The sequence below is a fragment of the Nyctereutes procyonoides genome, unplaced genomic scaffold (assembly GCF_905146905.1).
Source record: "Nyctereutes procyonoides isolate TBG_1078 unplaced genomic scaffold, NYPRO_anot_genome, whole genome shotgun sequence".
In the NCBI taxonomy this organism is placed as follows: domain Eukaryota; kingdom Metazoa; phylum Chordata; class Mammalia; order Carnivora; family Canidae; genus Nyctereutes; species Nyctereutes procyonoides.
In genome coordinates this window covers 17229236-17254960 of record NW_026575125.1, presented here as the reverse complement: position 1 = coordinate 17254960, position 25725 = coordinate 17229236, and the positions used below count along the sequence as shown (strand labels likewise).

At 36.4% G+C, this 25725-nt stretch overlaps 1 protein-coding gene across 1 annotated transcript in view; it reads right to left on the bottom strand.

The window, feature by feature from the left end:
- The window catches only part of CNKSR2 (connector enhancer of kinase suppressor of Ras 2), a 274536-nt gene extending 249818 nt beyond the window's left edge, over positions 1–24718 (bottom strand). The window contains exon 1 of the mRNA XM_055339141.1: positions 24655–24718. Within this exon, the coding sequence (XP_055195116.1) occupies positions 24655–24718 (64 nt within the window). The remainder of the gene's footprint in view (positions 1–24654) is intronic.
- Positions 24719–25725: the final 1007 nt, after the last annotated feature.

Below are 25725 nucleotides of genomic sequence, written 5' to 3'. Positions count from 1 at the left end.
GTTTAATCTATACAAACATATAAAGGGAAAATGTCTGCTCTTGATATTTTTAAAAAATGTATCTTTCTTAGGTCTTAAAAGGGAGGAAGAGAAGAAAAATATTCCTGTCCCTGTCCCTAAATCTACATATGAAACAGAAGTTTAACAGTAGTCATTATCTTAGATTGGGTTATAATAGCTGAGTTGATTTCATTCATTCTTTCGTTCATTTGACAAGTATTTATTGCACAGATATGCCAGATGCTATTCTTAAAGTCTTCTAAAACTCAGATGTTGGTAAGTCTGAATAAAATATTGCATATAGCCAAATGGAAATATGTGGAGTTCTCCATTTCAGAATTATGACTTTTTAAATGGTTAGAACAGAGTTATCCAAGAATATCAAGTCATGAGCTGCATAATCAGAAATTTTAGTATATTGAGTTGGTGGTCCATTCTTTGCAGATTTTTTTTTCTGACTTCAATATAAACCAAGTGTTTCTGCAATCTTTATGTCTATAGTCATCTTCTCAGTAGTCTTTTATTTTTCTCCAGTTTCATTATGTAATTTCAATGAAGTTAAACTGGAGTGGCTCAAAAAAGTCTATTTACATTCTTCATCAATTATAGTAACTGTTTGTAGGCCACTGGCATGATACCTGGCGGTAACAATAATAACCAATACTTTCCCAGTTCCCACTATGATCTGTACATACATTATCAACCAGACTACAACCTCTTTTATAGGTGCTGTTGGTTGTGGTAATAATAATGGCCAATGTTTACTTAGAACTTACTAAGTACCAATAACTGAGGTTTGGCTCTTACATAGATCACTTCTTTTAAACCTCAATGCTCTTTAAGAGGTAGATGTTGTTATTTGCTTATTTTAAAAAGGAGAAAACTGAAACTCAAGAGGTTATTATATGCCCAAACCCATACAATCAGTAAGTAGCAAAGCTGAAATTTAAAGCTAGTTATGGCTGGCTTGACATCCAAGTGTATTTGGCTTCAAAGCCCATATTTTCCCCACTATTAATGTAGTGACTACTGGAGTGGCTTGTGTAATAGAATGACCACTCAAGTAGATTACTGGACGTGGTTAGTTATACAATAGTCATAGTGTTTAGGCCTGACAGGCATTCAAAGTAGTGTGATTAAACAATGTAAAAAATTCTGACAAAATTCAGATTTATAATAGGCACATTCTAATCACCTAAGGAAAAGAATAAATGCACTATCCTTTTTGTTTTTTTAAAGTAAACTCTATGCCCAAAGAGGGGTTCAAACTAAAAAGCCTGACATCAAGGGACACCTGGGTGGCTCAGCAGTTGAGTATCTGCCTTTGGCTCAGGTCGTGATCCCAGCATCCTGGGATCAAGTCCCACATCGGGCTCCTTGCAGGGAGCCTGCTCCTCCCTCTGCCTGTGTCTCTGCCTTTCTCTCTCTCTCTCTCTCTCTCTCTCTCTCTCTCTCTCTCTCTCTTTCTCTCTCTCTCTCTCTCTCTGTGTGTGTGTCTCTCATGAATAAATAAATAAAATCTTTTAAAAAAAAACCCTGACATCAAGAGTCACAAGAGTCACATGCTCCAGCAACTGAGCGAGCCAGGTACCTCAACTGTACTATCCTTTTTTTTTTTAAGATTTTATTTATTTATTCATGAGAGACACACACAGATAGAGGCAAAGACACAGGCAGAGGGAGAAGCAAACTCCCTGTGAGGAGCCTGATGTGGGACTCGATCCCAGAATCCCGGGATCATGCCCGAGCTGAAGGCAGATGCTCAACGGCTGAGCCACCCAAGCGTCCCTCAACTGCACTATCCTAACAAGGTTTTATGATAGGCTCCACTGTATAGGGAAACTTTAAAAAATACCAAATTATGTAGCAACATATTATATTTTACTGTGAAAAACTAAACAACCCATATGTAAATACAAGTATTATCTAAATATACATAAATAACTTTGTTATAATTAGCACAATACATGTTTCAAGTAGGACTACAGAGGGGGAAAATGTCTCTAAAACAAATTTCCTTTTATTTGAAAGATATATAATTAACTTTCATAAACAAATATATAAGGTATAACTTAGGGATGTACATTCAAAAAGAAGCTATTCAATTAAAGTTTTTGTTTTTAAAAGGTGCTTATTTTAATCATATGGATATTGACAGTCATATTAGTAAAATACTCTTAAAAGAGGTTTTATGCTTTAAGGTTGTTGAGTAGGTGGCAGGGGGTAGTTTCTGTGCTTCAAAATTTTATTGGTATTTACCAGGGCACTCGATCAAATTTTCTAACATTGTTTTACTGTTCTTCATAACTGTATAAATAAATACTTTAATTGTACATTTAAATGAGAAGTCCAGCAATTATCTAGGCTAAATTAACAGCTGTATATCAACAGATAGGAAAAAAAATTAAGGGTCATAGCCCAGTGTTGTTTGGGTTATTTAGGCTGGTTAACACGTTAAAAAATGTAAAAAAACAAGGCACAATTATTTTGCTCTTTACTGTACAAGGCGCTTTAGTTTTACCATTAACAAACTGTAATATAAATTTAGCTAAGTTAAAACACAATTACAAATTTTTACAACAAATATACCTAAAATAAGAATTCAAATCTACGGGTTCAAAATAAGTTATAGACTTCAGTTTTTACACTCCTTAATTTTTTCTGGGACTTAGACATTTGAGAAACTTTTCAGTTACACCATGTGCCAGTTTGCCATTTGTCATGGAACATGAAGAGCCCAGGTGGCTGCCAATGGAGCAAACTTTTCCTACTGGCCCCAGGAGTATGACTCAGTGCTTGTCCTGAGGTGACCACATTTCTTATGGTGGCAAGAAAAGGAAAATTGTTATTACCCCATCTTTGACAGTAGCTATCCGAATATGTGCATAATGCCACAGTTCATTCTCAAGTGATTAAGTTACATAATTTTGCCTTTCTTAAAAGGGTTATAAATCTCAAAAATACCTAAAAATTAAGAGTAATTCCTAAAAGACAATAAATTCCATTAGAAAGAAATTTACAATAGAAAACACACAATGATACTTCAACAGTGAAAGAAAGAGTACTTTCCATTTTCATCCAGTTATTGAATACCTGACAGCACACATGAGACCTACACACATATTAAACTTGAAAAAATCCATTAATGTATTTGTTTCCATTTTGTTAAATACTTTTATTTAGTCACTTTTCCCTATTTGGCATCCATATATTTATTAACATTTTTTTCTAGAAATCTCACTATGGTCTTGTAATTTACATGCTGTATCAAATCATTGATAAATGCATGTTACACTGCTATACTCTAGATTTTAAATAAATATTCTTTTAAATTAGAGATTCCAACTATTAAGACTTTAACACTGAAACAGAAATGTTGGAAAGAGACAAGAACAGTATAAATGATGTAATACCTACTATATTAAGTATAGTAGGTATTAGGAAAAAAAGCAATATTTAAAATAGGTGCAAAGGAGGATTTCACAGTAAGCAAGCTCTATGAACAAATTTTAAAATAATTCATTGGCCTTGATCTTTCAAACATATTTTTTGCCATATCAGGATAGCTATTTGTATTTGATAGGGACCAATTTATTCTAATATATTAATCCCAGTAATGTAAATAAGGTTATATTAATTAATATAGACAGTTAAATTATTCCACATTTTGAGATTTAGGTGCATGTATATTGTTCATAATTAAAATGGCAAATTATTAAAATAAGTGAATTGTAACAGATTGTTCAACGTAGCAAACCACTTACTCAGCTCTAAACAGACCATAAAAATCTAGTGTGTGTTTGGATTTGGGTTTAATCCTGTTGCACTGGACTACACTACCAGTCTGCAAAACCTCAGAAAATGAGCTTTAGAAGATAATCAGGAAAAGTTTTTTCAGGAGTTCATAGCATTTTAACTCCCTATAAATGGGGTCTGGTATTCTCAAAATCTTACATTTGATTATAGTAAAATGAAATCTAAACTAAACATTGTTAATGAGAGGATTATTCTGTGAGGTAGACTTGTTGTATGTGTTAATTAAGACATTCTCTAGCTTTGACATCAGTCATCAAAAAAAAAAACTCATTCTCTTTTGTTCTTAACAGAGATGTCCTTATTTATAAACAATGAAAAGATCTATGCAACATACTATCCCTGAGCTTTTATACATTGAGTTCTTTGTCATACTAATTTTGCTACTAGAAAGATATGTGATGTTAAACAAGTCCTTTAACCTCTCTGAGCTTAGCTGCTTGCATGTAATACGGTGATAGCACAGGACCAAGAGATTTCTGAAAGTTCTTCCCGGTTTTAACTTTCTATCAATTCATTTCACAGAGAACAAGAGTGTCAGTGTACAGAGAAACTAAGCATATTCTTTTATAAAAAATGTTATAAACTGTTTTAACTAATGATGTGTTTCAATAACACATATGAGAACTGTATTTGAGTTTGTGTTCCAAATTTGCTTATCAAGTATAATTAAAACCATAAATGTTAAAGGTCTATAAAACAGCTATGAAGTTTGCTAAGAATTTAACGGAAGTACATCCATGATACAAATTTGTGTGATGCATCTGCACATATCTAAACTTAACTGAGAGAACTATTGCATTACACAAACCATAATTTTACAAATATGATTTAACAATGAACATCAAGAACAAAAAGTACTAGTTTTTGTCAGATACTCTACAACTTATACTTACCACTTTAATTTAGGCATTCCTTGGTTTTTTGAGTGCATTTGTAATACGTAGTTTCATCTTTATATAGTAGGACGTTAGAACTACCTGAAAAAAATTTTTTTAAGTATTACCAAGGGGCAGGCAGAGAAAGACTTATCCAAGGGGTTAGAAGTTATTTGCTGCATGGTCTGCTTCCTAATTTGCAACGGTTATAGTTTTCGGTAATGGAAAAAGAAAAAAGGAAAAAGGAGAGGATTTGTAACTTAACATCTTTGGAATTTGCCAATCCAAAATTTGTAAAAGATAATCTGACACTGATGGCCTAAACTTGGGGGTTCGGATCCACCTAAAACATCAAAAATACACCTTCTGCTTTTGTTGCATAGCAAGTCTTTATGTAAAGCACATATAGTTTTGTGCCTGGCACTACATTTACGGGATAAAATTATATGTTCTAAAAATTCAGAAGGCCCAAGTATCTCTAGGAGTCATTAAAGTAGATATATAAAAATTAAAGGAATGCTCACCATTCATTGCTTCTAAAACAAATATGACAATGAATTAAAAATTCACAATCACAGGGGTGCCTGCATGGCTCAGTCAGTTGGGCAACTGACTCTTGGTTTTGGCTCTGGTCATGATCTCATGGATCCTGGGATTGAGCCCCACACTGGGCTCCGTATTCAGCGGGGAGTCTGCTTGAGGATTCTTTCTCCCTCTGCCCCTCCTCCCACTCATGCATACTCTCTTTCTCTAAAATAGATAAATAAAATTTTATTAAAAAATTTAGAATCACAGAAACTTAAAAGAGTTCTGGCAGAGAACATATCACCCAACTTTCTTTTATAGTGAAGAAAACCAGAAATTCAAATGATTTTCCCTAGGTAACTCTGATAGAAGCAGTGCTGTTTCATGATATCACTTTTTTAAAAAGGCATTCATTTTGTTTAAATTTTACATGGTTTTTAGGAATTAGTTATAGATGGCTTGGGGCCAACCAAAGAAAAAATCCAAATGATTTTCAAAGTTTGAATGAAAAAAATAAAATCTGGCATTGTTGTTCCCTGTCATTTAGAACATATCAATATCAAAAAGATGGATGAAGTAGCAATTACAATGAAATCATGGTGATTTCTCAAAAGCTTTAAAGCCAAAAACTGTTACACTGTTATTCTAGGAGGAGACTCTTAATTTCTGTATTTCAGAAATTCCTCTAAACCAAATTTTATATGAGTTGACATGATCTACACAAAGTGCATCAATGTTGGATATACAGAGCATTTTTCCAAGAAAAACACAAATGTAGGCCAAAATGTGAACTCTAAGGAGAAAAAAATACTGGTAATTAAAAAAAAAGCCAGCATATTAGCTTTGGGAAAGTACATTTTCCAACAACCAATCTATACAACATGGGAACTAATTTGTTGTCTTAATGCTTTTCAATTGTCCTCAACCCAAATACCGCTTGTGACACATGAATGAGAAAAGGCATTGTTTTGCCAGTGATTCTCTCTAGTTTTCAGTGATCCAAGCTCAAATGAATTGATTCATTTGTTTCTTACAATTGACTGTTTATCCTATGAAAAGTCAATGCATTCTTATCACTTAAATGGAGTTCTAGTGCTCATAAGTGCCTGTCATTTTCACTGCAGAGATTCAGTGTTTAATAATACTGATCGTCATGTATATGCCTGTGATGACAAAACTCTTATATTGCAAGCTTCTGACAAAGCCTGAAATTTTAATGATAGTGAACCTTCTGATTAAATAATGCTGAGAAGTATGAGGAACCATAATATCCAGAGTCTCCTCCTAAGAGGAGGCTTACACCGGTTCAGACTTCTGCAGGTATGACAGATAGCAACAGCAGTACCGTAGAGCCTTTGTATTACTTTCTCTGGCAGAAAGAGTGAGATACAACATTCTAATTATTAGGCTGAATTACTTAAGTGATCATTTGACTCAAGAAAAAACTGGTCTGGTTAGAAAAACTCCAATAAAGCAGTCAGAGAGAGAATTAGCTACCTGAAATCCATACCCCAGATACATTTTAAAATCAGTATAATCTTCTTTGAATGTCATGTCTTAAGGCAAACATATGTGAGCTATATCCAGTAATTTTTTCTAAATTGAAATATAATTCTTAAAATAACCTTTCCATAAAGATCATTTTAAAATCATGTTCAGTGATTAATAAACTATTATTTGCCAGTGTCAAAATGTTAACTCCATTTCTAAGTGGACTGCATCTTGACTGACTATTCTTCAGAATTCTCTATGAAGTTTATTTTCCCTATCCCCATTTTTAAATAAGGAAACTGAGGGCCTGAGAAGAGATGAATTAAACACATATAGCAAATACAGGACAGAGCTGAGGTTGGACTACAACTGGAGAGACTTCCAGTTTCAACTCAATACTACAGATAATTTGTATTGTCTTCCACATACAGTGCTTCCTACTAGATGCTTGTCCCTTTAATCTTTTTTTATCCATCTGTGAGAGGTAGTAGGTGGAAGAGTGAGTCTTTTGGCACGGGGTACAGTTGATAAAGATGTTTTCAGCAGCCTTAAAAAGCATCATTTGGCATTTTTATTTGAGAAAGTAGAATATTAAATTCACAGCAGCCTACAAGACAGTGGTTACTATACAATGATTACTCTTAATTAATTACGCTGAAGAACTTATGTCCATCTGCACTCTAAAAAAAGCTTCCAAGTCTACTTCTAAGCCATCTGTATTTTGAAAGTCATGCAAATGACACATTCATTCTAACATTCTGTTTTTAATTATTGTAAGACAGTATTATTGAAGTAGGTAGTCATCCTAAATCTGTACAATTTTGTTATGAAAAGTCTCACTGAATGAAAAGTGGTTAAAAAAAGTGGTGAAAATAAGTTAAATCTAAATGTTATTCACCTATTCTGAGACAGATTCTAACCTGCAATAGATATTGAAGAATCTCGGAAAGTTAATCCATCCTTTCCAGTCACATATTCAAAGATAGGTTCAAATCCTTGAATATTTAATGTATAATCTAAAGAAGCTGTTTTTTTTAAGATTTTTTTTGCAGGCAAAGCATTTTACCTTACCAAAACAAAACAAAACAAAACAAAACAGACAAACTCTCCTTCATTCCTGTAAGGGGAGATTAAGAAATACCACTTTGTACAAAAAAAGCAGAAGCATTTCACAGAGAACACATTAATGCATATCTTGGCTGGTACTTACAGAGCATACATAAGGTCAGAAAAAAAAGACATTTAGTAACAGGCCAGGAAGACAATTCTAAAACATTCATATCAACATCAGCAGAGCTTCACACTTTTATAGACATGGACTAATAACAAAGAATAAGTAAGTTGAAACTGTGATAATAATTTCAATTTATTGTGGCAAGAGAAGAAGAGCTATCAGGTTAATGCATTAAATTCCTGGTAATAGTTTTATGTACTTAATTAGCAGAGCTTGATCCTTTTAGAATGTACACACTAGTAAACTAGAAAATATGGAAGATCCTAACCAAAAAGATACAGGAATAAGGTGTATTACAATAATAGTTCTATTTTCAAATATAATTTCTTAGAGAGATGACCAAAGGAGGCCTTAAGTACAACTACCCTCATATCCAAATCCAAGTACTAATACACTACCATGACCCCACAGTACAATGAAAAGAAGATGTTACATTTAATGACAAAAAGAAAAATGTTTATACCTTTGCAGAAAAACAGTGAGAAAAGGTCATTTAGTTATATTCAATTTCAGTATATCTGTCTGAGGCAAATATCTGCCCTAAGTAAATATGTGCATATATTTACACACACATTTATAATATTCAGCTTAAAATCAATTATTATAAACCACAACATTCGCTCAAAAATTTTCACACCTTATTTAACATTCCTAGACAGTGTCTGCAGGAAACTACAATTAGGAGGAGTATTGGAAATCAGGCTTTTGTTAACAAGGTTTAGAATAGCACACTCTTCTGTCCAAGAGTTTAACTGCAAATCTGTTTGTGAGGTAAAATAAGAACATGAAGCTATTTGTGGTCTTCATCCTGTCCCATGCACATTCAGTTTCCTTTTCTTAAACACATTTCCTGATTAGCAAAAGGTTTAAAAAAGCTAGTCAAGTAAAACATTAATTTCAGTAGAAGGAAAACTAGGTGAACCAATTACCCAAGAAAATTATTTTTCCACGTGTAGAAAAATATGAGGTTTACACAGGAGAGAAGAGGTAAACCAGAGAGATCTTGATGTCAAGACAGGGCCAATGTTGCCTGTTGGGAGTCTTTTGAGAATTGTGAGGAGTTTGGAGTTATCATAATGATCCAGTTACCAAATTATTCCTAGACAGACACAACAGGTGCACACTCAAGAACTACCTGTATTCCATAACTTGTTTGTTTGCATTCAAAAGAGTTTATTATTAACACTTATAGACACAAGCCAAAGCTAGTTTACACATGACATATTGCTTATATTTTGGTATTACCAAATTTGAAAATAAGTTAAACTCTATTTTTTATTTAAATAAACTTTTGATTTCAGAATAGCTTTACATCTACAGGAAAGTTACTGTGTGTGTGTGTGTGTGTTCTATTATTCTTATCCATATTCTATTACTAACAGCTCATATTACTATGATACATTTGTCACAACTAATGGGCCAACACTGGTATATTGCTATTAACTAAAAACACTACAGTTAGGGCAGCCTGGGTGGCTCAGCAGTTTAGCACCGCCTTCAGCCCAGGGTGTGATCCTGGAGTCCCGGGATTGAGTCCCACATCGGGCTCCCTGCATGGAGCCTGCTTCTCCCTCTGCCCATGTCTCTGCCTCTCTGTGTCTCTCTCATGAATAAATACATAAAATCTTAAAAAAAACCACTACATTTAGATTTCACTAGTTCTTTCCTAATATGTTTTCTCTGCTCCAGGATCTTATCCAGGACAACATAATATGAACAATCATCATGTCTGCTTAGCCTCTTCTAGTCTGTTTTTCGCATTTCCCTTGTTTTTTTTTTTTTTTTTTTTTTTTTTGATGACCTTAACAATTCTAAGGAGTACTGGTTAAGTATTTTGTAAAATGTCCTTAATTTGTGTCTAATGTTTATCTCATAGTTAGACGGGGTTTATAGGTTTGGGAGAGGAAGACTACATGGGTGAAGTGACGTTTTCAACCTATCATATTAAGGATACATCCTATCATCAGCATGACTTATCACTGATGATGCAAAAACCCTGATCATCTGGCCAACACACGGTTTGCTAGGTTTCTCCACTGTAAAGTTATGTTTCCCCTTCCCACACTCTACTCTTTGGAAACGAGTCACCAGGTGCAGCCCACAATCAAGGGGTGGGGAATTACATGCCACCTTTTTGAGAGAGGATCATTTATATAAATTATTTAGAATTCTCTGTAGATTTTTCTTTTCTCCCCTCATTTCTTTATTTATTCAGATGTTTATTTACATCAGTATGGATTCATGGATATTTATGTATTGAGTTATAATCCAATACTACTTTTGTTCCTCAAATTGTTGCAGTTTTAGCCATTGAGAACTCTTTCAGAATGGCTCCCAAGTCTTTGACATGCTCTAATCATTGTGGGGTTTTTTTTTTTTTTTTAGCACTTCCTTATTTTTTGGCAATACAAGATGCTCCAGGCTCATCTTAAATATTCTGTCCCTATTCCTAGAGTCTCCTATTTCTCTGAAAAGCTGTGTTTCCTTCCTACATGACTTTAAAATACTCAATAGGAATCATTAGAATGACATATCAAATGAGCCTCACTTGTACTACTTCCCCTAATACTCACTTTTATTCCAGTGTCTTTCATTTCATCTGCTCTTTCATTTTCTTGTACTTCTATGGAATGACTTCTGAACTTATTGATTCTCTTAAATCCAGATATGCTCTTTATAAGCAGGAAAAAATATCAATTAGTTTATCCTGGTATAGTCATATTGAGTACCTACACATAAAAATCCTATTTTAGGGCACCTGTGTGGCTCAGTCAGTTAAGCACCTGCCTTCAGCGAGGGCCGTGATCCCTGCTCTGTGGGGAGCCTTCTCTCCCTCTCCCTGCTGCTCCCCCTGCTTGTGCTCTCTTTCTCTCAAATAAATAAATAAAATCATTTTTAAAAATAAAATAGAAATAAAAACCTATTTTATTTTTACAAATTATTTTTCTTTTTTATTACAATATGGTCATTACAGTGAATTTTTAAAAATTATATTAGTAGGTAGGCTATATTACCTATAAACTTTATTTCAGGAGGCTTTATAAAAGGTAGATACAGAGGGTTTTGGATTCTAAAGAAATGATGTAGGGAAAAAAGAGTAAGGTAGATTACAATGTGTGAACTTTATTTGGGTCCTGATTTTTAAAAAAAACTGTAGAAATGTTTATGACACTTATGAAACTAGAAATTTGAACCACTAGATATTTAGTGATATAAAGAAATAAATTTTGGTGTGACAATCATGTAATAGGGAGTGGGTATATGTGATGTGTATATTTTTAAGTCCTTACTTTTCATAAATACATACCAGCCTTAATTTTTTTGTGATCTCAATACTGGTGTGTCACTAGGAGAAAAATGTTACTAGATCTGTAGGTATTTTTCTGCTGTATTTACTTTCTGTGTGTATTGGTCAAAAATATAAGAATAAAGTGACAAAGCAGCCTCACGTGAAAAAAATCCCAAAATTAGAAACCATTTCCTTTAAACATCAAATTAGACACATCTTAAAATTAATGCAGATGCAGATTCATGGTGTTACCATATTTAAAAGTCTATCTCTACCAGACCGCTTATTAACACAGGATGTTGAGAATTATTTCAAGGACAGTGATAAAATTCTCAAAAATATCCCCAAACAAAATTAATTTCAATTTATATGGATTTTAAAAGATAATGAGTACTTTGGAAGAGGAAAAGTACTTCATATAATCAAGTGGACAAGAATGCTAAGGCTACTTCAAAATACCTGGTAATTACCACAGTTTTGTTTTTGTTTTTGCCTATTGTCCTGGGTATTGTGATAACTTTCATAAATAGTGAGACACTTCAAATCATTCTTTCCACAAGTAAAGAACAATGTAAGTCGTTTTCCCTTATTTTAAAACTTCCAATCTAAAGCAAACTCACTTCAATTGCATTAAAGCAAAACAAAGAGAAATAAATATCATTTCTGTGTTACTCTGAACAAATCCAGCTTTTAAGTAAGTTCCTAAAGACTTGCTAGAATATATATTTTATGTATATAAGCAAAAGCATGTGTATCAATTTAAAATATAATGCAGATAAAATTTTACCTATCATTATCACTTTACACTCAATTGATCAAACATCTGTAGCTCAACTTGACCACTCCATATTTTGCATTGACTTCACAATAGTTTTTGACTGATTATGATGAAATTTTCTTTAACACTTAAGTTCGTTTTGTGATTCACTCTACTATTATACTACATCATATCACAATTTGGTCTATGATAAAGGAGTTGCCAAAACAAAACAATTTTGGGGGAATAATTACCATCTAGTAGGTAAGGGTTTCAGAGCTATAGGCATGCACTGAATAAAGTCTGCTGTTCAAAGAAGCACTAGTGAAAGGCAGGCAGCAACGCTAACTACCACTAAGTAAAGTTGAACAAAGGAATATAACAGAAGCCATTATTTTTAGTAAAATGTAAAGCACTTATGAACATCTATTATCAGGCAACTTTTATTTTTACATTAACAATCCTTTTAGAACAAAACATCTAGCACTGGGTTGGTAGTAGCAGTGGACTCAAGTAAATCTTTTGTTTAGGTCTAGACTCAGCAGAGGTGAGAATCAAACTCCTGAGGTTCACGTCAAAACAGGAAAATGTCACCAAAACAGGAAAATGTCACCAAAACTATAATTATATGTGGCATCTTTGTCACGGCTAAAGTACTATTCTGAACGGAAACACCTCAACACACACACACACACACACACACACACACACACACACACACACACACCTTCTAGAGGCCAAAAGGACCCAAGAACCACAGTCCACCTTGCTATGCACTACAGAATTTAGGTCTGGTAGACTGGACATCCACATCTTTGAAAGTGTTCCCAGGATTCCTCTCATTTCATATCTACCTCTGGTAGAATGGCAAGGTGGAAATATTACATGTTTTGGAACCAATTAGTAATCTGTTCAAATTCTGCTTCTTCTACTTATGATTTATTAATTCTTTAAAGTATCCATTGAATACCTTCTAAATGAGTATTTGGGTATACAGAATAAGTCATTCAATGTTTCTAAGCAAAAGTTTCTTCATTTGTAAAACAGTAATAATTCCAACATTTCAGGGCTAGGATAGGCATAAGATAATGCAGAGAAAGCACCCAGCACAGTACATGCTATGTACTAAATACTCGATAAATATTGTCTATTCGTAGTTGTGTCTCTGAAGATTGCCAAAGAATGCAATCATTTCCTTAATTTTAAAAAAATGGCATTTACCATGCACATATTATGTACCAGGCATTGTTTTAAGTATACCACAAACCTATGAGGTAGGTAATAGTATCACCCCTATTTTACAAAAATGAATAAATCTGGCAAGTTACTTAGATTCTCCCTCAAAAATCACACATCTAGGAAGTAACAGAGTCTGGATATAAGTAACTTGGGCATCTGATTCCAAAGTGCTCTTTAGTATATACCCTATATGATGCCAATTTTTACAGGGTAGAGAATTTAGTAAATGTTTTAGAAGTCAAGTGTGATATGGAAGTGTTGAATCACTATATTGTACACGAGACTAATATTACACTATATGTTAACTGGAATTTTAAAAACTTAAAAAGTCAAGTCTGAAGATAATTATGTACAAACCTGAATTGTGTCCTTCACCTACTGAAGTGTAAACCCAATTCAACAGGGAAAAAAAAGTTGAGGTCCAACCTAATTCCATCACTAAACAGCTGTACAATCACTGTTGAACTATTTAATTTCTCTGCACTTTACCTGTAAAAGGGTGTCAATAACAGTTTGTTATCTTATTTTAAGCATTACTACTAATAATAGATGTGAAGTACATGAGACCTTCCTCATTTTGGCAAATTAAGGGAAGAACCAAGCTGAATCATAGAATGTTTACAAAAATATTTCAAAAAACTAAAAAATCATGATTCCAAGTATGCGGAAATTCTAACTTAAAATACAACTCACTTCTAGCTAGCATATTTCCAGTATGGAAATGGCTCCTGGCAGAGTACAGTACTTGAAAACATCATCTCCTCCTGGGTCAAACAATTTCTTTTCAACCTTGTTTGTGTTATTAGATCAATCAGCAAACCCTTCCTTCACATATTAGGAGTAAACTTCAATAAGAACCTACTGTAATTATCACAAATCCCAAATAAACGAGATCTGAATTAACATGTTTTTACCATAAATATACTTAAAGTATTATGTTTAGCGACAGACTAGAAAGAAAAATTATCTACTCCCAAATATTTCATAGAGCGAACTTCTCTCTGTGACAATGGAACATCAAACTGAAAGCCTCAGATCTGATAGCTAGAAGGCAAAGGAACAGTCTTTTATTTTTTAAATTTTTTAAAGATTTTATTTATTTATCCATGAGAGACACACAGAGAGAGAGAGAGAGGCAGAGACACAGGCAGAGGGAGAAGCAGGTTCCACGCAGGGAGCCCGACGTGGGACTCGATCCCCAGTCTCCAGGATCAGGCCCTGGGCTGAAGGCAGCGCTAAACCGCTGAGCCACCCGGGATGCCCAGGAACAGTCTTTTAGATTAGAAAACCTCTGCTACTGATTTAATGCAATAATTATGTCAACAGAGACTGCCACCAGACTCACCATGGCACTACTTTGGAGGGAAATCAGGAAGAAGCAGCTAAGCCCTTCCATGCACATTGGTTCTTTTTCACATTGAACTCAAAATCCTGTAGGTTCTGGCAAGTGGTTAGAAAAACCAGCAATGAGACTACGTCTATTTTAAGCTCCATTAACAAAAAAAAAACCTCTATAACCTTTCTCTTTTATATATTTTTAACAGCTCAGTGGTTTGTTTTGAAAGCTTATAAATGAATTACATGAAATTAAAATATGAATTTTCTGCTCGGCCAGGAAAAAAAAATCACAAATCCCTAGGAGTGTCAAACATTTTGAAAATATGGATGGTTGGGGACAAAAAGATATGAAATAAACTCCCATGTATATATATGTGAAACATACCAAAATTGTTTTTTTAAAGATTATGTATTTATTTATTAATAAGACAGACACACAGAGGCAGAGACACAGGCAGAGGAAGAAGTAGACTCCATGCAGAGAGCCCGATGCGGGACTCAATCCCGGGACCCCAGGATCATGCCCTGAGCCAAAGGCAGACACTCAACTGCTGAGCCACCCAGGCATCCCAACATAGCAAAATTATAATAAGAATTCAGCTAATGTTGAAATTAATAATTTAGCATAATTACTTAAGGCCAAAATTTTATTGGTTAGTCACATTGTAAGTCTAACAGTTTGCTAGAAAATAGATTCCTTTGTGATAAGCAAGTTGAAAAAAGTAAAATCCAGGATCAAAGCCAGCCCTCCATTGATTTGTTGTAGATATTATTTAAGAAAAACATGTTGCAAGCCCATTTTAAAAATAGCAGATGTAGCTAAAACAAAATAAAAAATCCAAACAAACAAACAAAAAGGATATTGGGCAAAATTAAAGAGCAACTAACAATGTGGTGTCTTCTTATTATTACCTTATCACAATGCTTTCCAATCTACTTAATTAGACTAATTTACATGAACATTAATGTCAAGTAAATATAAAAGAGATAAGTGTGTTGGGATGCCTGGGTGGCTCAGCTGGTTAAGTGCCTGACTCTTGATATCAGCTCAGGTCATGAGCTCAGGGTCTTGAGATGAGCCCTGTGTTGGGGTCTGTACTCGGTGAGGAGCCTGCTTAAGATTCTCTCCCTCTGCTCCTTCTCTTTCTCTCTCTCTCTCTCCCCTCTCTAAAAAAAAAAGAGAGAGATAAGTGTATAATACTTGATACTAATTATGTAATTTTTAAAACATTTTTATTGAAGTATAAATGACATATTTTAATAGTTTCAGGTGTACAACATAATGATTCAACGATTCTATACATTATACAATGATCACCACTATAATTGTAGTCACTATCCATCACCATAAAATATTATTACAATATTATTGACTTCATAGCTTATGCTGTACTTTTCATCTCCATGGTTTGTTCTCTGTATTTCTGAGTCTGTGTATTTTTGTTTGCTTTTTTGTTTTCCAGATTCCACATGTAAGTGAAATCATATATTTGTCGTTCTCTGACTTATTTCACTTAACACAGTATTTTCTAGGTCCATTCATGTTATCATAAATGGTAAAATCTCATTCTTTTTTATAGCTGAGTAATACTCCTGTGTGTGTGTGTCTGTGTGTATCATATCTTCTTTATGCATTCATCTGTTGATGAACACTTAGATTACTTCCATATCTTGGCTACTGTAAATAATGCTGCAATAAACATCATGGCACATAACTTTTCAAATAAGTATTTTTGTTTTCTTTGGATACTCAGTAATGGATATAATGGCGTTTTCATCTTGGCAAATTATAATACATTAATGCCATTGTGAATTTTGGTTTATTTAAGAAATCTTGGCTTTTATTTTATTTTTTTTAAATCTTGGTTTTTAAAACACTTTTACTTTGTGAATACTTTGTGATAAAGTATTCAACAGATGAACACAGAAAACTAAAATAGCAGGTACTGTGCTTAGTAAAATTTAAGATTCAATAAATCTATGCAAATACCCATAACCCTTTCTTTCCTGAAATTCCAAGAGTAAGATTAAGTTAATGAAAATTTTTATTAGAATGATTGTGATTTAAATTGAAATCAAATAAGAAATTAAATACATCTTAAAGTCTAAAAACTTCTATCATATCGAGTAGTTATTTGTAATCAGGGCACAATTACAACACATTGTTTTATAGTACTAGCTTGAAAGGTTAAGACTGAAGGTCTTAGGTTAAGGTCTGAGGTTAAGACTGTTTTATTAAAAGTTAACATCTGAAAAAAAAAGTTAACATCTGCAAAAAGCTAAGTTAAAGTCTTAAAAATTTTGCTTATTCTGATTTATACTGCACCATTATAAATTTGTGAGGAGGGACTTGCTTTATTAGAAAAATCTCCTATTACTTGCTACTTGATTTTCCAGTAGCATGTAATTAACAAAGAAATCCATATGAGGCACATATATTCAAAAAGTTACACTTTATAATAAGTCCTTATGTAGGTTCTTAATAAGTACCCTTCAAAAATAAGCTCAAATTTATATTTACTTTAAAAAATTAAAATTCATTTTTCAAAATCAGAAGGGATGGAAAATTATATAAGAAATGCTGATTTAAGAGACATTTTTAGATATCTTAGTTTTATTCATATTAATAAAATATAAATTCAACATTAATTATAATAAAGATAATGGTTCTTATTAAATAAAAAAGCTATTTTTCCATTTTATCATCCAAATTAACTAAGGGTATTTTCTACTCACAACAGAAAAATACATTTTAACTTCTTACATGAGTTTTTTCTTTTATAAGAGGAGAAACCTAAGGCATTTTATCAGTTTCACTCTACTATCAATTCCAAAACAGAGTTCTTTTAAAAACACTGGAATGAAGAAACAATTAGAAAATTTGTATGAAAAAATAAATTCTTCAGGAGTATGTTTTAATTTTTAAGTAATGTTTGCCTATTGTGTTGGCCTATTAAGTGACATCAGCAAATAATATTTATAGCTTAAACACAGAAGTATTGTAGATTCACTGAAAATATTAACATTTCTTAACGAAATGAATCTAAACCATGATTTAGGTCACTGAACTGACTAGAGCAACACAACTATGAATTAAAGCAACCCCACTTCTACTGTATTCTGGCACACAATATACAACTTGGCATTGAATTATCCACTAGAGCATTGTAAGAGACTTTACATGCTTTGTCATTTAGGAAAGCAGATTTGCTGACAGACCAGTAATTTGTGAATATTTATGTATCCCTTCCTTCAACAAATATTTTCTGAATGCCTACTCTTCATCAGATACTTTCTTATGCATTGTTAATGCAAATAAGATGAGGTCCCTGCCCTCAACAAATAACCATAGAAATTAATGTAAAAATAAAATTGGCATATGGGACAAAGATGTAAATGTTACCAAGAGAGCATAACTGAGGATTTGATGTGACTTGGGGAATGGAGAAGGCTATTCTGAGGCATAGAAGGGAAGGCTTGAGATAAGATGAATGAGTAGGACTTAACTGGGTGAAGAAAAGACACAAGAAAACCTGTATTAAGTGCAAAGGCCCAGTAGTAGGCAAACAAGATCGAAAGGTCAGTGTAACTAGTGCTAGGAACAAGGCTTACTTCAAAGGCAAAAGCCAAACCTTCAATGGTCTTACGTGCCATATTAAGGACTTTGATTTTTATCCTAAAAACAATGAAAAGCCATTGAACTTTTTAAGCTGATGGAAGTGAGAAGTGAGAGGATAGGATCAGATGAGAAACATTCCCAAGAATTTTATCCTGACTATAGGATTATGGATCAAGAAAACAAATCAACGAACAAAAAAGTAATATGCTATAATTATCATGACCTTGACTGAAAAGATAATATTTTGTTCCTTGTAATAGGAGAAAAGGAGGAAATACACTAACTTTACCTCTTCTAAACCCAAACCAGCACTTCTCAAATTTTTCCACTGATATATATATCCATAATTGCTGAATGAAGTTTACTCATAACCCTGGAAGGTCTGGGAAATGCAGCTTGAAACAGCTTGCTGGAAGCCTAACATTCCTGTTAAGCCTCTAGTCTCATCTTTAAAATCATGCCAATTTTGCTTTCTACACCATGAATTTAATATCTATATTTAATACAAAAACAATGGTTTACAATGCTTAGCAAAAATCAACTCTTTGTCTTCTTTTGATCATTTAGCTCCCACAACCACAGAAATGTTCCATTTTGGGGAACACAAGCCTATGCTATGCATGAAAACTGTGAATTCACTCACTGAATGTTATTCAACACAATGCTCCTGTAGTGAAGACTACATTTGCTTTTCTTTAGCCAGACACTAAACTATGACAAAATCTTAAAAGATAAAAAGCTTAAGCTACATTTTTTCAAGTTATTTACTCTCCCTTCCTTCTCTTAAATTAGTACAGATGATCCATCCTTCTAGTACTCTTTAAAGAAACTAATCCTTCATTTTTCACAATAAACCTTATGTGTTGAGGTGCTGTAGGGAAGTCACATAGAAAGCTAAAAGTCATTAAGAACAAATTTAAGTCCTAATCTGAGATTATTCTGCTATACATGAAAATGATACTTTATCATTGCTTTAAGAACAATATCAATATTTAAAAGCCTATCTTCATTCTTCATATAACAATTTGGATGTGTAAAATTCTAAATATCCAATGACACAATGTTAATGATGTAATTAATCTTCAAAATAACTCACTTTAACATTATTTCCAAATTATTCCTGAGAAACAGATTTGAAACAGCTGTACTAATTCAATACACATTCTTTGTGGGCTTATTTTTGGCAACCAAAGTTTTATAATGTGGTATTTATTTAAACTCAGGACATGATGAGAGTTTTATTGTCTTTGTGAAATGCAGATTTGTTCTTGTACTTTTGTGCCACCTACTCATGGCTCCTCCCTTGCTTTCCCTCTGCTGCCCACCTCTCTCCTTCAACCAGACAAACCTAGACACAACCGTTCTGGTTAATCACCCCATCTCAACTCCAAAGTCTCTTGCGGTGCCTTTAAACTACATCCATCTAGAATATGCCTTAGTTAAACAAATTGTATAAAGAGTTGCTAAAACCCCCACCTTTTTCATGGATTCCTTCCTGACTTATTAAAAGCATCATCTTGTCTTTCCACTGGTGCTTGTATACATACTACAAACATTTTTAAAATTTAGCAAATGTCTATTTGGCAGCTGTCTCTGTTTTGGCTTAGGTGTGTCAATGTCACTGCCATCCCTTACAGAGGCTAATTTCCCCAAAGCAGAGAATAATTTATTTAAAACAATCCATTGTGGTTTTGATTTGTATTTCCCTGATGGCAAGTGATGCAGAGCATTTTCTCATGTGCATGTGAAACCCCTTCTATATAGAAGTATTGAGTAAATAATCTCTAAGCACCAAAATATATCTACATAAACATATTATTTTTTCCTAATCTGCACTAAATCATGAGTGTTACCTTAAGAAGCAAATGTTAATAGCAGTATAAATAAAATGATATTTCTTGTGAACTAAACTCTACATACAGAAAAGGCAAATTTTTTCTTTGTGTGAAGTATTCAGTTTCAAAAAATGTCAAATCCAGAGTAGGTCATTGTTGGTGACTATCTAGTCATACTATGATTGAGGAAAAAAAAACAATTTTTCAAAATTATAGGACCAGTTTGATCATATAAGTTTAATATATTTTTTCTTACAATGCATACTTTTCAAGTTCCTGACAGAAAATTATTCCTCTCCCCCCCACCTCAAGACAGATTAACTGAAAAACTTGACTTTTTTCTTCATCTTAATAAAATAAATTTCAACCTCAGCTCTAGGTCCTATGGGGGGGGGGACTACTTGAGAACAATGTGCCTGTCAAAATATCTTACCAGATACATTCTCCTTTGTAGCATTTAATTTTTGTAATAAATAGACCTTATTTCATCACTGCATTTTACTCTTTTGTATAGCTGTATGCAAAGTGATGGTTTTATCTTTGTTTTTTATACCTAAAATAATGTATTTCATTTTCTATCCTCAAGATGGCTGAGTCATCAAGACAGAATGTAGAAGTCAGTGGATGGTTTTCAAAGAAAATGGTTTGTAGCAAACAGAAAAGGGCAGAACAGTTAATTGTGGCATGGTTTGAGAAAAGGATATCTTAAAAATTTAGATTTTAGGTATCATCCTATAAGAGTAGAAAGAGCTAAGTCACAGAGACCATAAGAGAGGACCAGCAGAGCAGGGTCTGTTGGTTGACTCTGAAAACAATAATTCATTTTATTTTATCAAGAAAGGGATTCAAGATCACTAGAAAAAATGTCATGAAGGGAGTTGCTCTCAGAAAATAACTTTATCTTAGTCATATAGATATTTGAAGGCGTTTCAAAGTTGGAAAAAGTGTGAGAAGAAAACTAGAACTACTGGGTGTGACATAGACAAGAAAAATTTAATAATGAAGCTAATAATAGGGGCCTGAAGTGTTCAGACACTTTTGCTGTATTTCAGTGGACAAAAAGTAAATGCAAACAACTGCAGGTTACAGAGTATTGTATAGGCCCTTCAAGTGAATAGATAAGAGCTGAGATATGATGTGTTTTAAAGTAATACACTGAGCAAAAATCAGAAACTGTTATTGGCCTACTTTTCTACCTACAGCTTTTCTAATAAAGGCTTTGCTTTTACTCTAAAAAGGCTTACATTTTATAATTTTGTCAAAACTACAAGAGGATTGCATGTAATTTCCTACTGAAAATAGGGTTGTTTCAAATGTTAAATGAGGAGTCTTTGATTTTTTCAAAAAATATTTTTATAAAATTAATTTTGAAGTTCTATATTTCCAAATAGCCTGATGTACTATAAGATATCTGGAATGTAACTGTTTATTTTACCGACTCATGGGAAGTTCATATATTTACTGGAAGTAACACTGACACTGTGTCATAGCAATATTTTATTGTTAGACGAAAACTCAGTGGGTATTGGATTTTACAAATAGTGGAGTCGGGGGTGAGCAAAAAATTGCAAGCGTTTCATTATATCTTTAATAATAATTAATATATAAATTTAATGCTTGACTCTCTCAAATATATTTTAATATAAAAGATCAAAATGAATTGCAATGCACAAATGGTCCTCCGTAAATAATTTTGAATACATGATACTGAAGCTTAATCTCATCAGCTCATTTTTTTCCTTCATCTCCTTCTCTGCTGAATTTCTATACCACTTATATAAATTGTCTGGAAGCATAAACATATAGCCATGCCATTTTTATATGCTTAATGTCTCCTTTTCTGTTTAGTGAGGAGAAAAACACCCTAGAAAGAGCATAACACATGTACCTTACTAAATAGAGTCATAACTATTTATGATTGTGACTAGCTGAAAGCATATGCTATATGCTTTAAATGTTAAAGATGATGAAACTGTCACATTAGGAGCATGCTTTGAAGAACTCCCACAATGTTGCAGTTGTTCAAGTCTTGTTCATTCTGTGTTACTGCCTTTGTAACACTATACATTATACAACACCAAAGTTTGGCTATTCCAAAGCTACAGCCTATTAGTTGACTTTTAAACATAACTGCATCTGAAGAAAGGATGAAAAGTTTTTTTTTATGTGTTTACTTATAAAGTTCATTTGGGGAAAGAGGTAGGGAGGATAAATTAATTAAGGTAGCAGTGTAATTACAAGTTGAGGAAATGTTCATTTCAACCAACTATTCTTTAAAATCTTATTTTCTGTTATCTTAAATTTATATGAAGATCATAAAAATTTCAGCAGTAAGCAGTTTGAGACTTAAAATATACAGATAATGATATCAGTTTTTCTCTTCCAGTCTAATGTGTACAAAAATGTGTAAATTCTATGTTGGCTACTTGCTTGATTTTTTTTCAAATAGCTCTAAAATTCATCACCAACAGGTATGAAAATAAGTTACTCAACTTACACATAACAATCATTTAAAATCACAGCTAACAATGTTAGCCCAACTTCAAAGATGCTGCATTTTAGGTTGGAGAAATTTTTAAAGGGCTGGAGAGATTTTTAAAGGACTACTGTACTGGAAATTTAATAACGTGTGTCAGAATATGTGCATCATATGTTCTACTTGCTTCATTGGACCTAAACTGTTGGGAAAGAAGAAACTGCAAGATTATACTGGGAGGGTGGAGGTGAAGAAGATGGAGTATGCATCACTCACTCAAGCATCATGGGAATTTGTGAGAGGTAGTCTCTGAAGGTAATCAGACTTCCGTGGAGCCAAGATAGCTTTCTGTTTAGTATTTCAGTAACAGACTCAAAACAAAGTAACCTTTTAAGCAAATTCAAAGAAAGGGTTTTAATGAAGCATTCTTGCTTCTTGCTTACAGCCTGGCTCTTTCTTCCATGACTGAGAAGACAGATGTTTGTCTCTGACAATCCAAAGGGGTTGGGGGTTGGTGGGAATCTAGGAAAGCGTAATTTCAATAGCAAATACGAAGAGAAGAAACAGAAAAGATGAGCCACTGCAGGACTTTATCTTAGTCATGGCACCCATGGCACCTTAGCACAATGCACCGCACACAGGGGGGCAGTTGATAATTAATTCTACTTAATTCAATACACTCTCATGTGTACTGTTCTTTGCAGTTACGAAGCACTTTTCACATATTGGAAACGAAAAAAAAAACCTAATTAAATGAAAAATAAAGGGGGCAAGTAAGGGAATAAAAGGAAAGCAAATGCATAAAGGAAAATCCATAAGAATAAGCAAGAGGCCGAAAAGGTCCAGACAAGGAGGAAATAAAATGAGTTTCTCTCAGTCAGTCTTAATCATTTCCAATCACCCAACCTTTCGTTCTTAAGTACGTGGAGCTTAGAAAGTCATTCTGCTGAGCAAGCCCCCAGAAGGGCTTCCTCGGCTTCGCAACGCGCATTTTCGCAAATGATAAAGCCTCTGGCCCCTGACTAATCTACCTAGAGTGTGTGCCTAGGAAGAACCCGAAGCAAAGCTCTAACATCTCCCAAGTGTGGCCAGGAATTCTTTATTTCAACCCATCCATCCCTGTCAGCATTCCCCAAATCTTAGGAATCTTGGTGGTTGGGGGGGAGGCAGCGGTCCTGGGCGGGGGTTGGTGGGGGGTCTTCTACAAGCCCCTTAACTCAGACAACAGAGGGAGATAGTGAGGCAGGAAAGCCCAGGGACTAAAGAAAAAGCCCACGTTTGCGACTAGGAGGGCGAGTGTCTACAACTGTGGTTGTTAGAAATTGCCAGGGAAAAAAAGGGGCGAGCCTTCAAGATGGAAGAAATGAGGGGGCACTTGAATGCGCATCACCTTACCCCTGGCGTTGAGCACCTAATAAAAAGCCTTGAGGTTCAAAATGTCAACTGGCGTGAAGAGGAGGAGGCAAAGGACTTGGGGGTCGGGATGGGAGGGGGACGGGCATTTGCGCAGGAGGGAGCCCACAGATACCAGCGCGGATGCTGTCCCAGGGGAAGCATGTTTTCCTTTCCCCCAAAGTAGCGCATCCGCCGAGCATGTTCAGCCCAAACTGGGGGAATTCCCCGGGTCCAAACCCGGGCAGCCACGTCCTGACCCCATTATATGGGCTTAAAAGTTGTAGGGAGAGTTGTCGCCGCAAAAGGCACCTGGCAGGAGCGGCCACCGAGGGGGCGTTAGGTTTTCCAGGAACAAAGGGGTCCGGGAAGGAACGAGCAAAGGAGCAGGTCCCGGGGGGCTCCTCCCCGAGCAGAGAGACAAGGGTCGCCACGTCCTCCCGGCCTAGGGGCGCCGTGAGGAGCGAGGAGGAGGCGAGATGTACCGGGATTCCGCGGCCCGCCTTCTGACCGTACCCGGTGGCGCCGGCAACCGCAGCGCTCTCCGCGCCCCTCTCTAGCTGGGGAGCGACCACCGAAGACAATGGGAGGTCGGGATCCCGAGCCCCCGCCGGCCCCGGAGGACCTCCGCCCCCCGTTCCCCCCAGCGCACCACCAGCAGGCGGCAGAAGCCCCGATGGCGGGCTCGGCCGCGGTAGGCGCCCTTCCCTGTCGCGCGCCGGGACCCCGCGCCCGGGACCGCCTCGCCCTCCGCACAGCGGGCATTACCTTTCATCCAGTCCACTACTTGACTCGGAGACCATTTGCTCACCGGTTCCATGATCAGAGCCATGGGCGCGGGGTCGCTACCGCGCGGGGCACACAGATGAGACACAAAACGAACTCGGCAGCCCGAGTCGCCCTCAGGTGGGGTCCCTCGCCGGCCGCTGCCTCGTTGGGCGGGTGGCGAGAAGACGGCTTTTGTGTGTCGGGTCTCGCGGCTGCAGTGTCTCTCAGCAAACGGCGGACAGCAGCGGCGGGAGCGGCGACGGGGAGAGAACGGCTCGGGGGTCGCGGCTCGGTGCGGACTCTCTGCTCGGTCCCCGCAGTGGCGGGTGCTGCTGTTGCTCCGCCGCTCGGCTCGGCTCGTCTCCGTCCCTCCAGGGCTTCAGTTCATGGCTCGCACTGCCGAGGGTCGAGGCGCTGAGAAAAGGAGCCGCCGCCGCACGCCCGCAACCAACTTGCCCGCTCGCCTCGCGCGCGGGAGTGAAGCCCCGGGCACCACAAGCTGCCCGGCGGAAATGACGAGGGGCCTCCTGCCACCCAAAATATCTCTCCGCAGCCCTCGGGTGCGGGGCGCGCGCGCCACAAGCCCCCCGCCTGCTCGCTGCCGCGCGGTCCCGCCCCCGGGGCCGACGGCAGGCGCGCGAGGCGCGTGCGCGCTCCGGCACGAGGCCCGAGCCCGGGGTCTGCCTGTCAGTCAGGCAGGTGCGAGCCGCAGGCAGCTTCGCGTTCCCGCCGGGCGAGCCGCCCCGGGACAGAGGCGCGCTAGGAGCGCTTGCGCAGCGGCGTCGGCGCGAGTCCCGGCCCCGGGGCAGTCAGTCAGTTGCGGGCGGCTCGGAGGGGGCCTCTCAGCGGACGTGGAGGCTGCGGGACGGGCCGCCCACCAGTTGAACGCTGAACGCTCAGGCGGCTGAGGAGGTACCTGTGGCCCCGCCGCCGGGGGGAGGGGGGCCACCGCCGAGCGCGGGGGTTACAGCGAGAGCGCGGGCTTTCCTCGCTCACGCCCTCCCCGCGGCTTGAGTGGGCTTCCGAGGTGATTCCCGAGCCCCGCGCACGCCTGCTGACACGGGGGCGTGG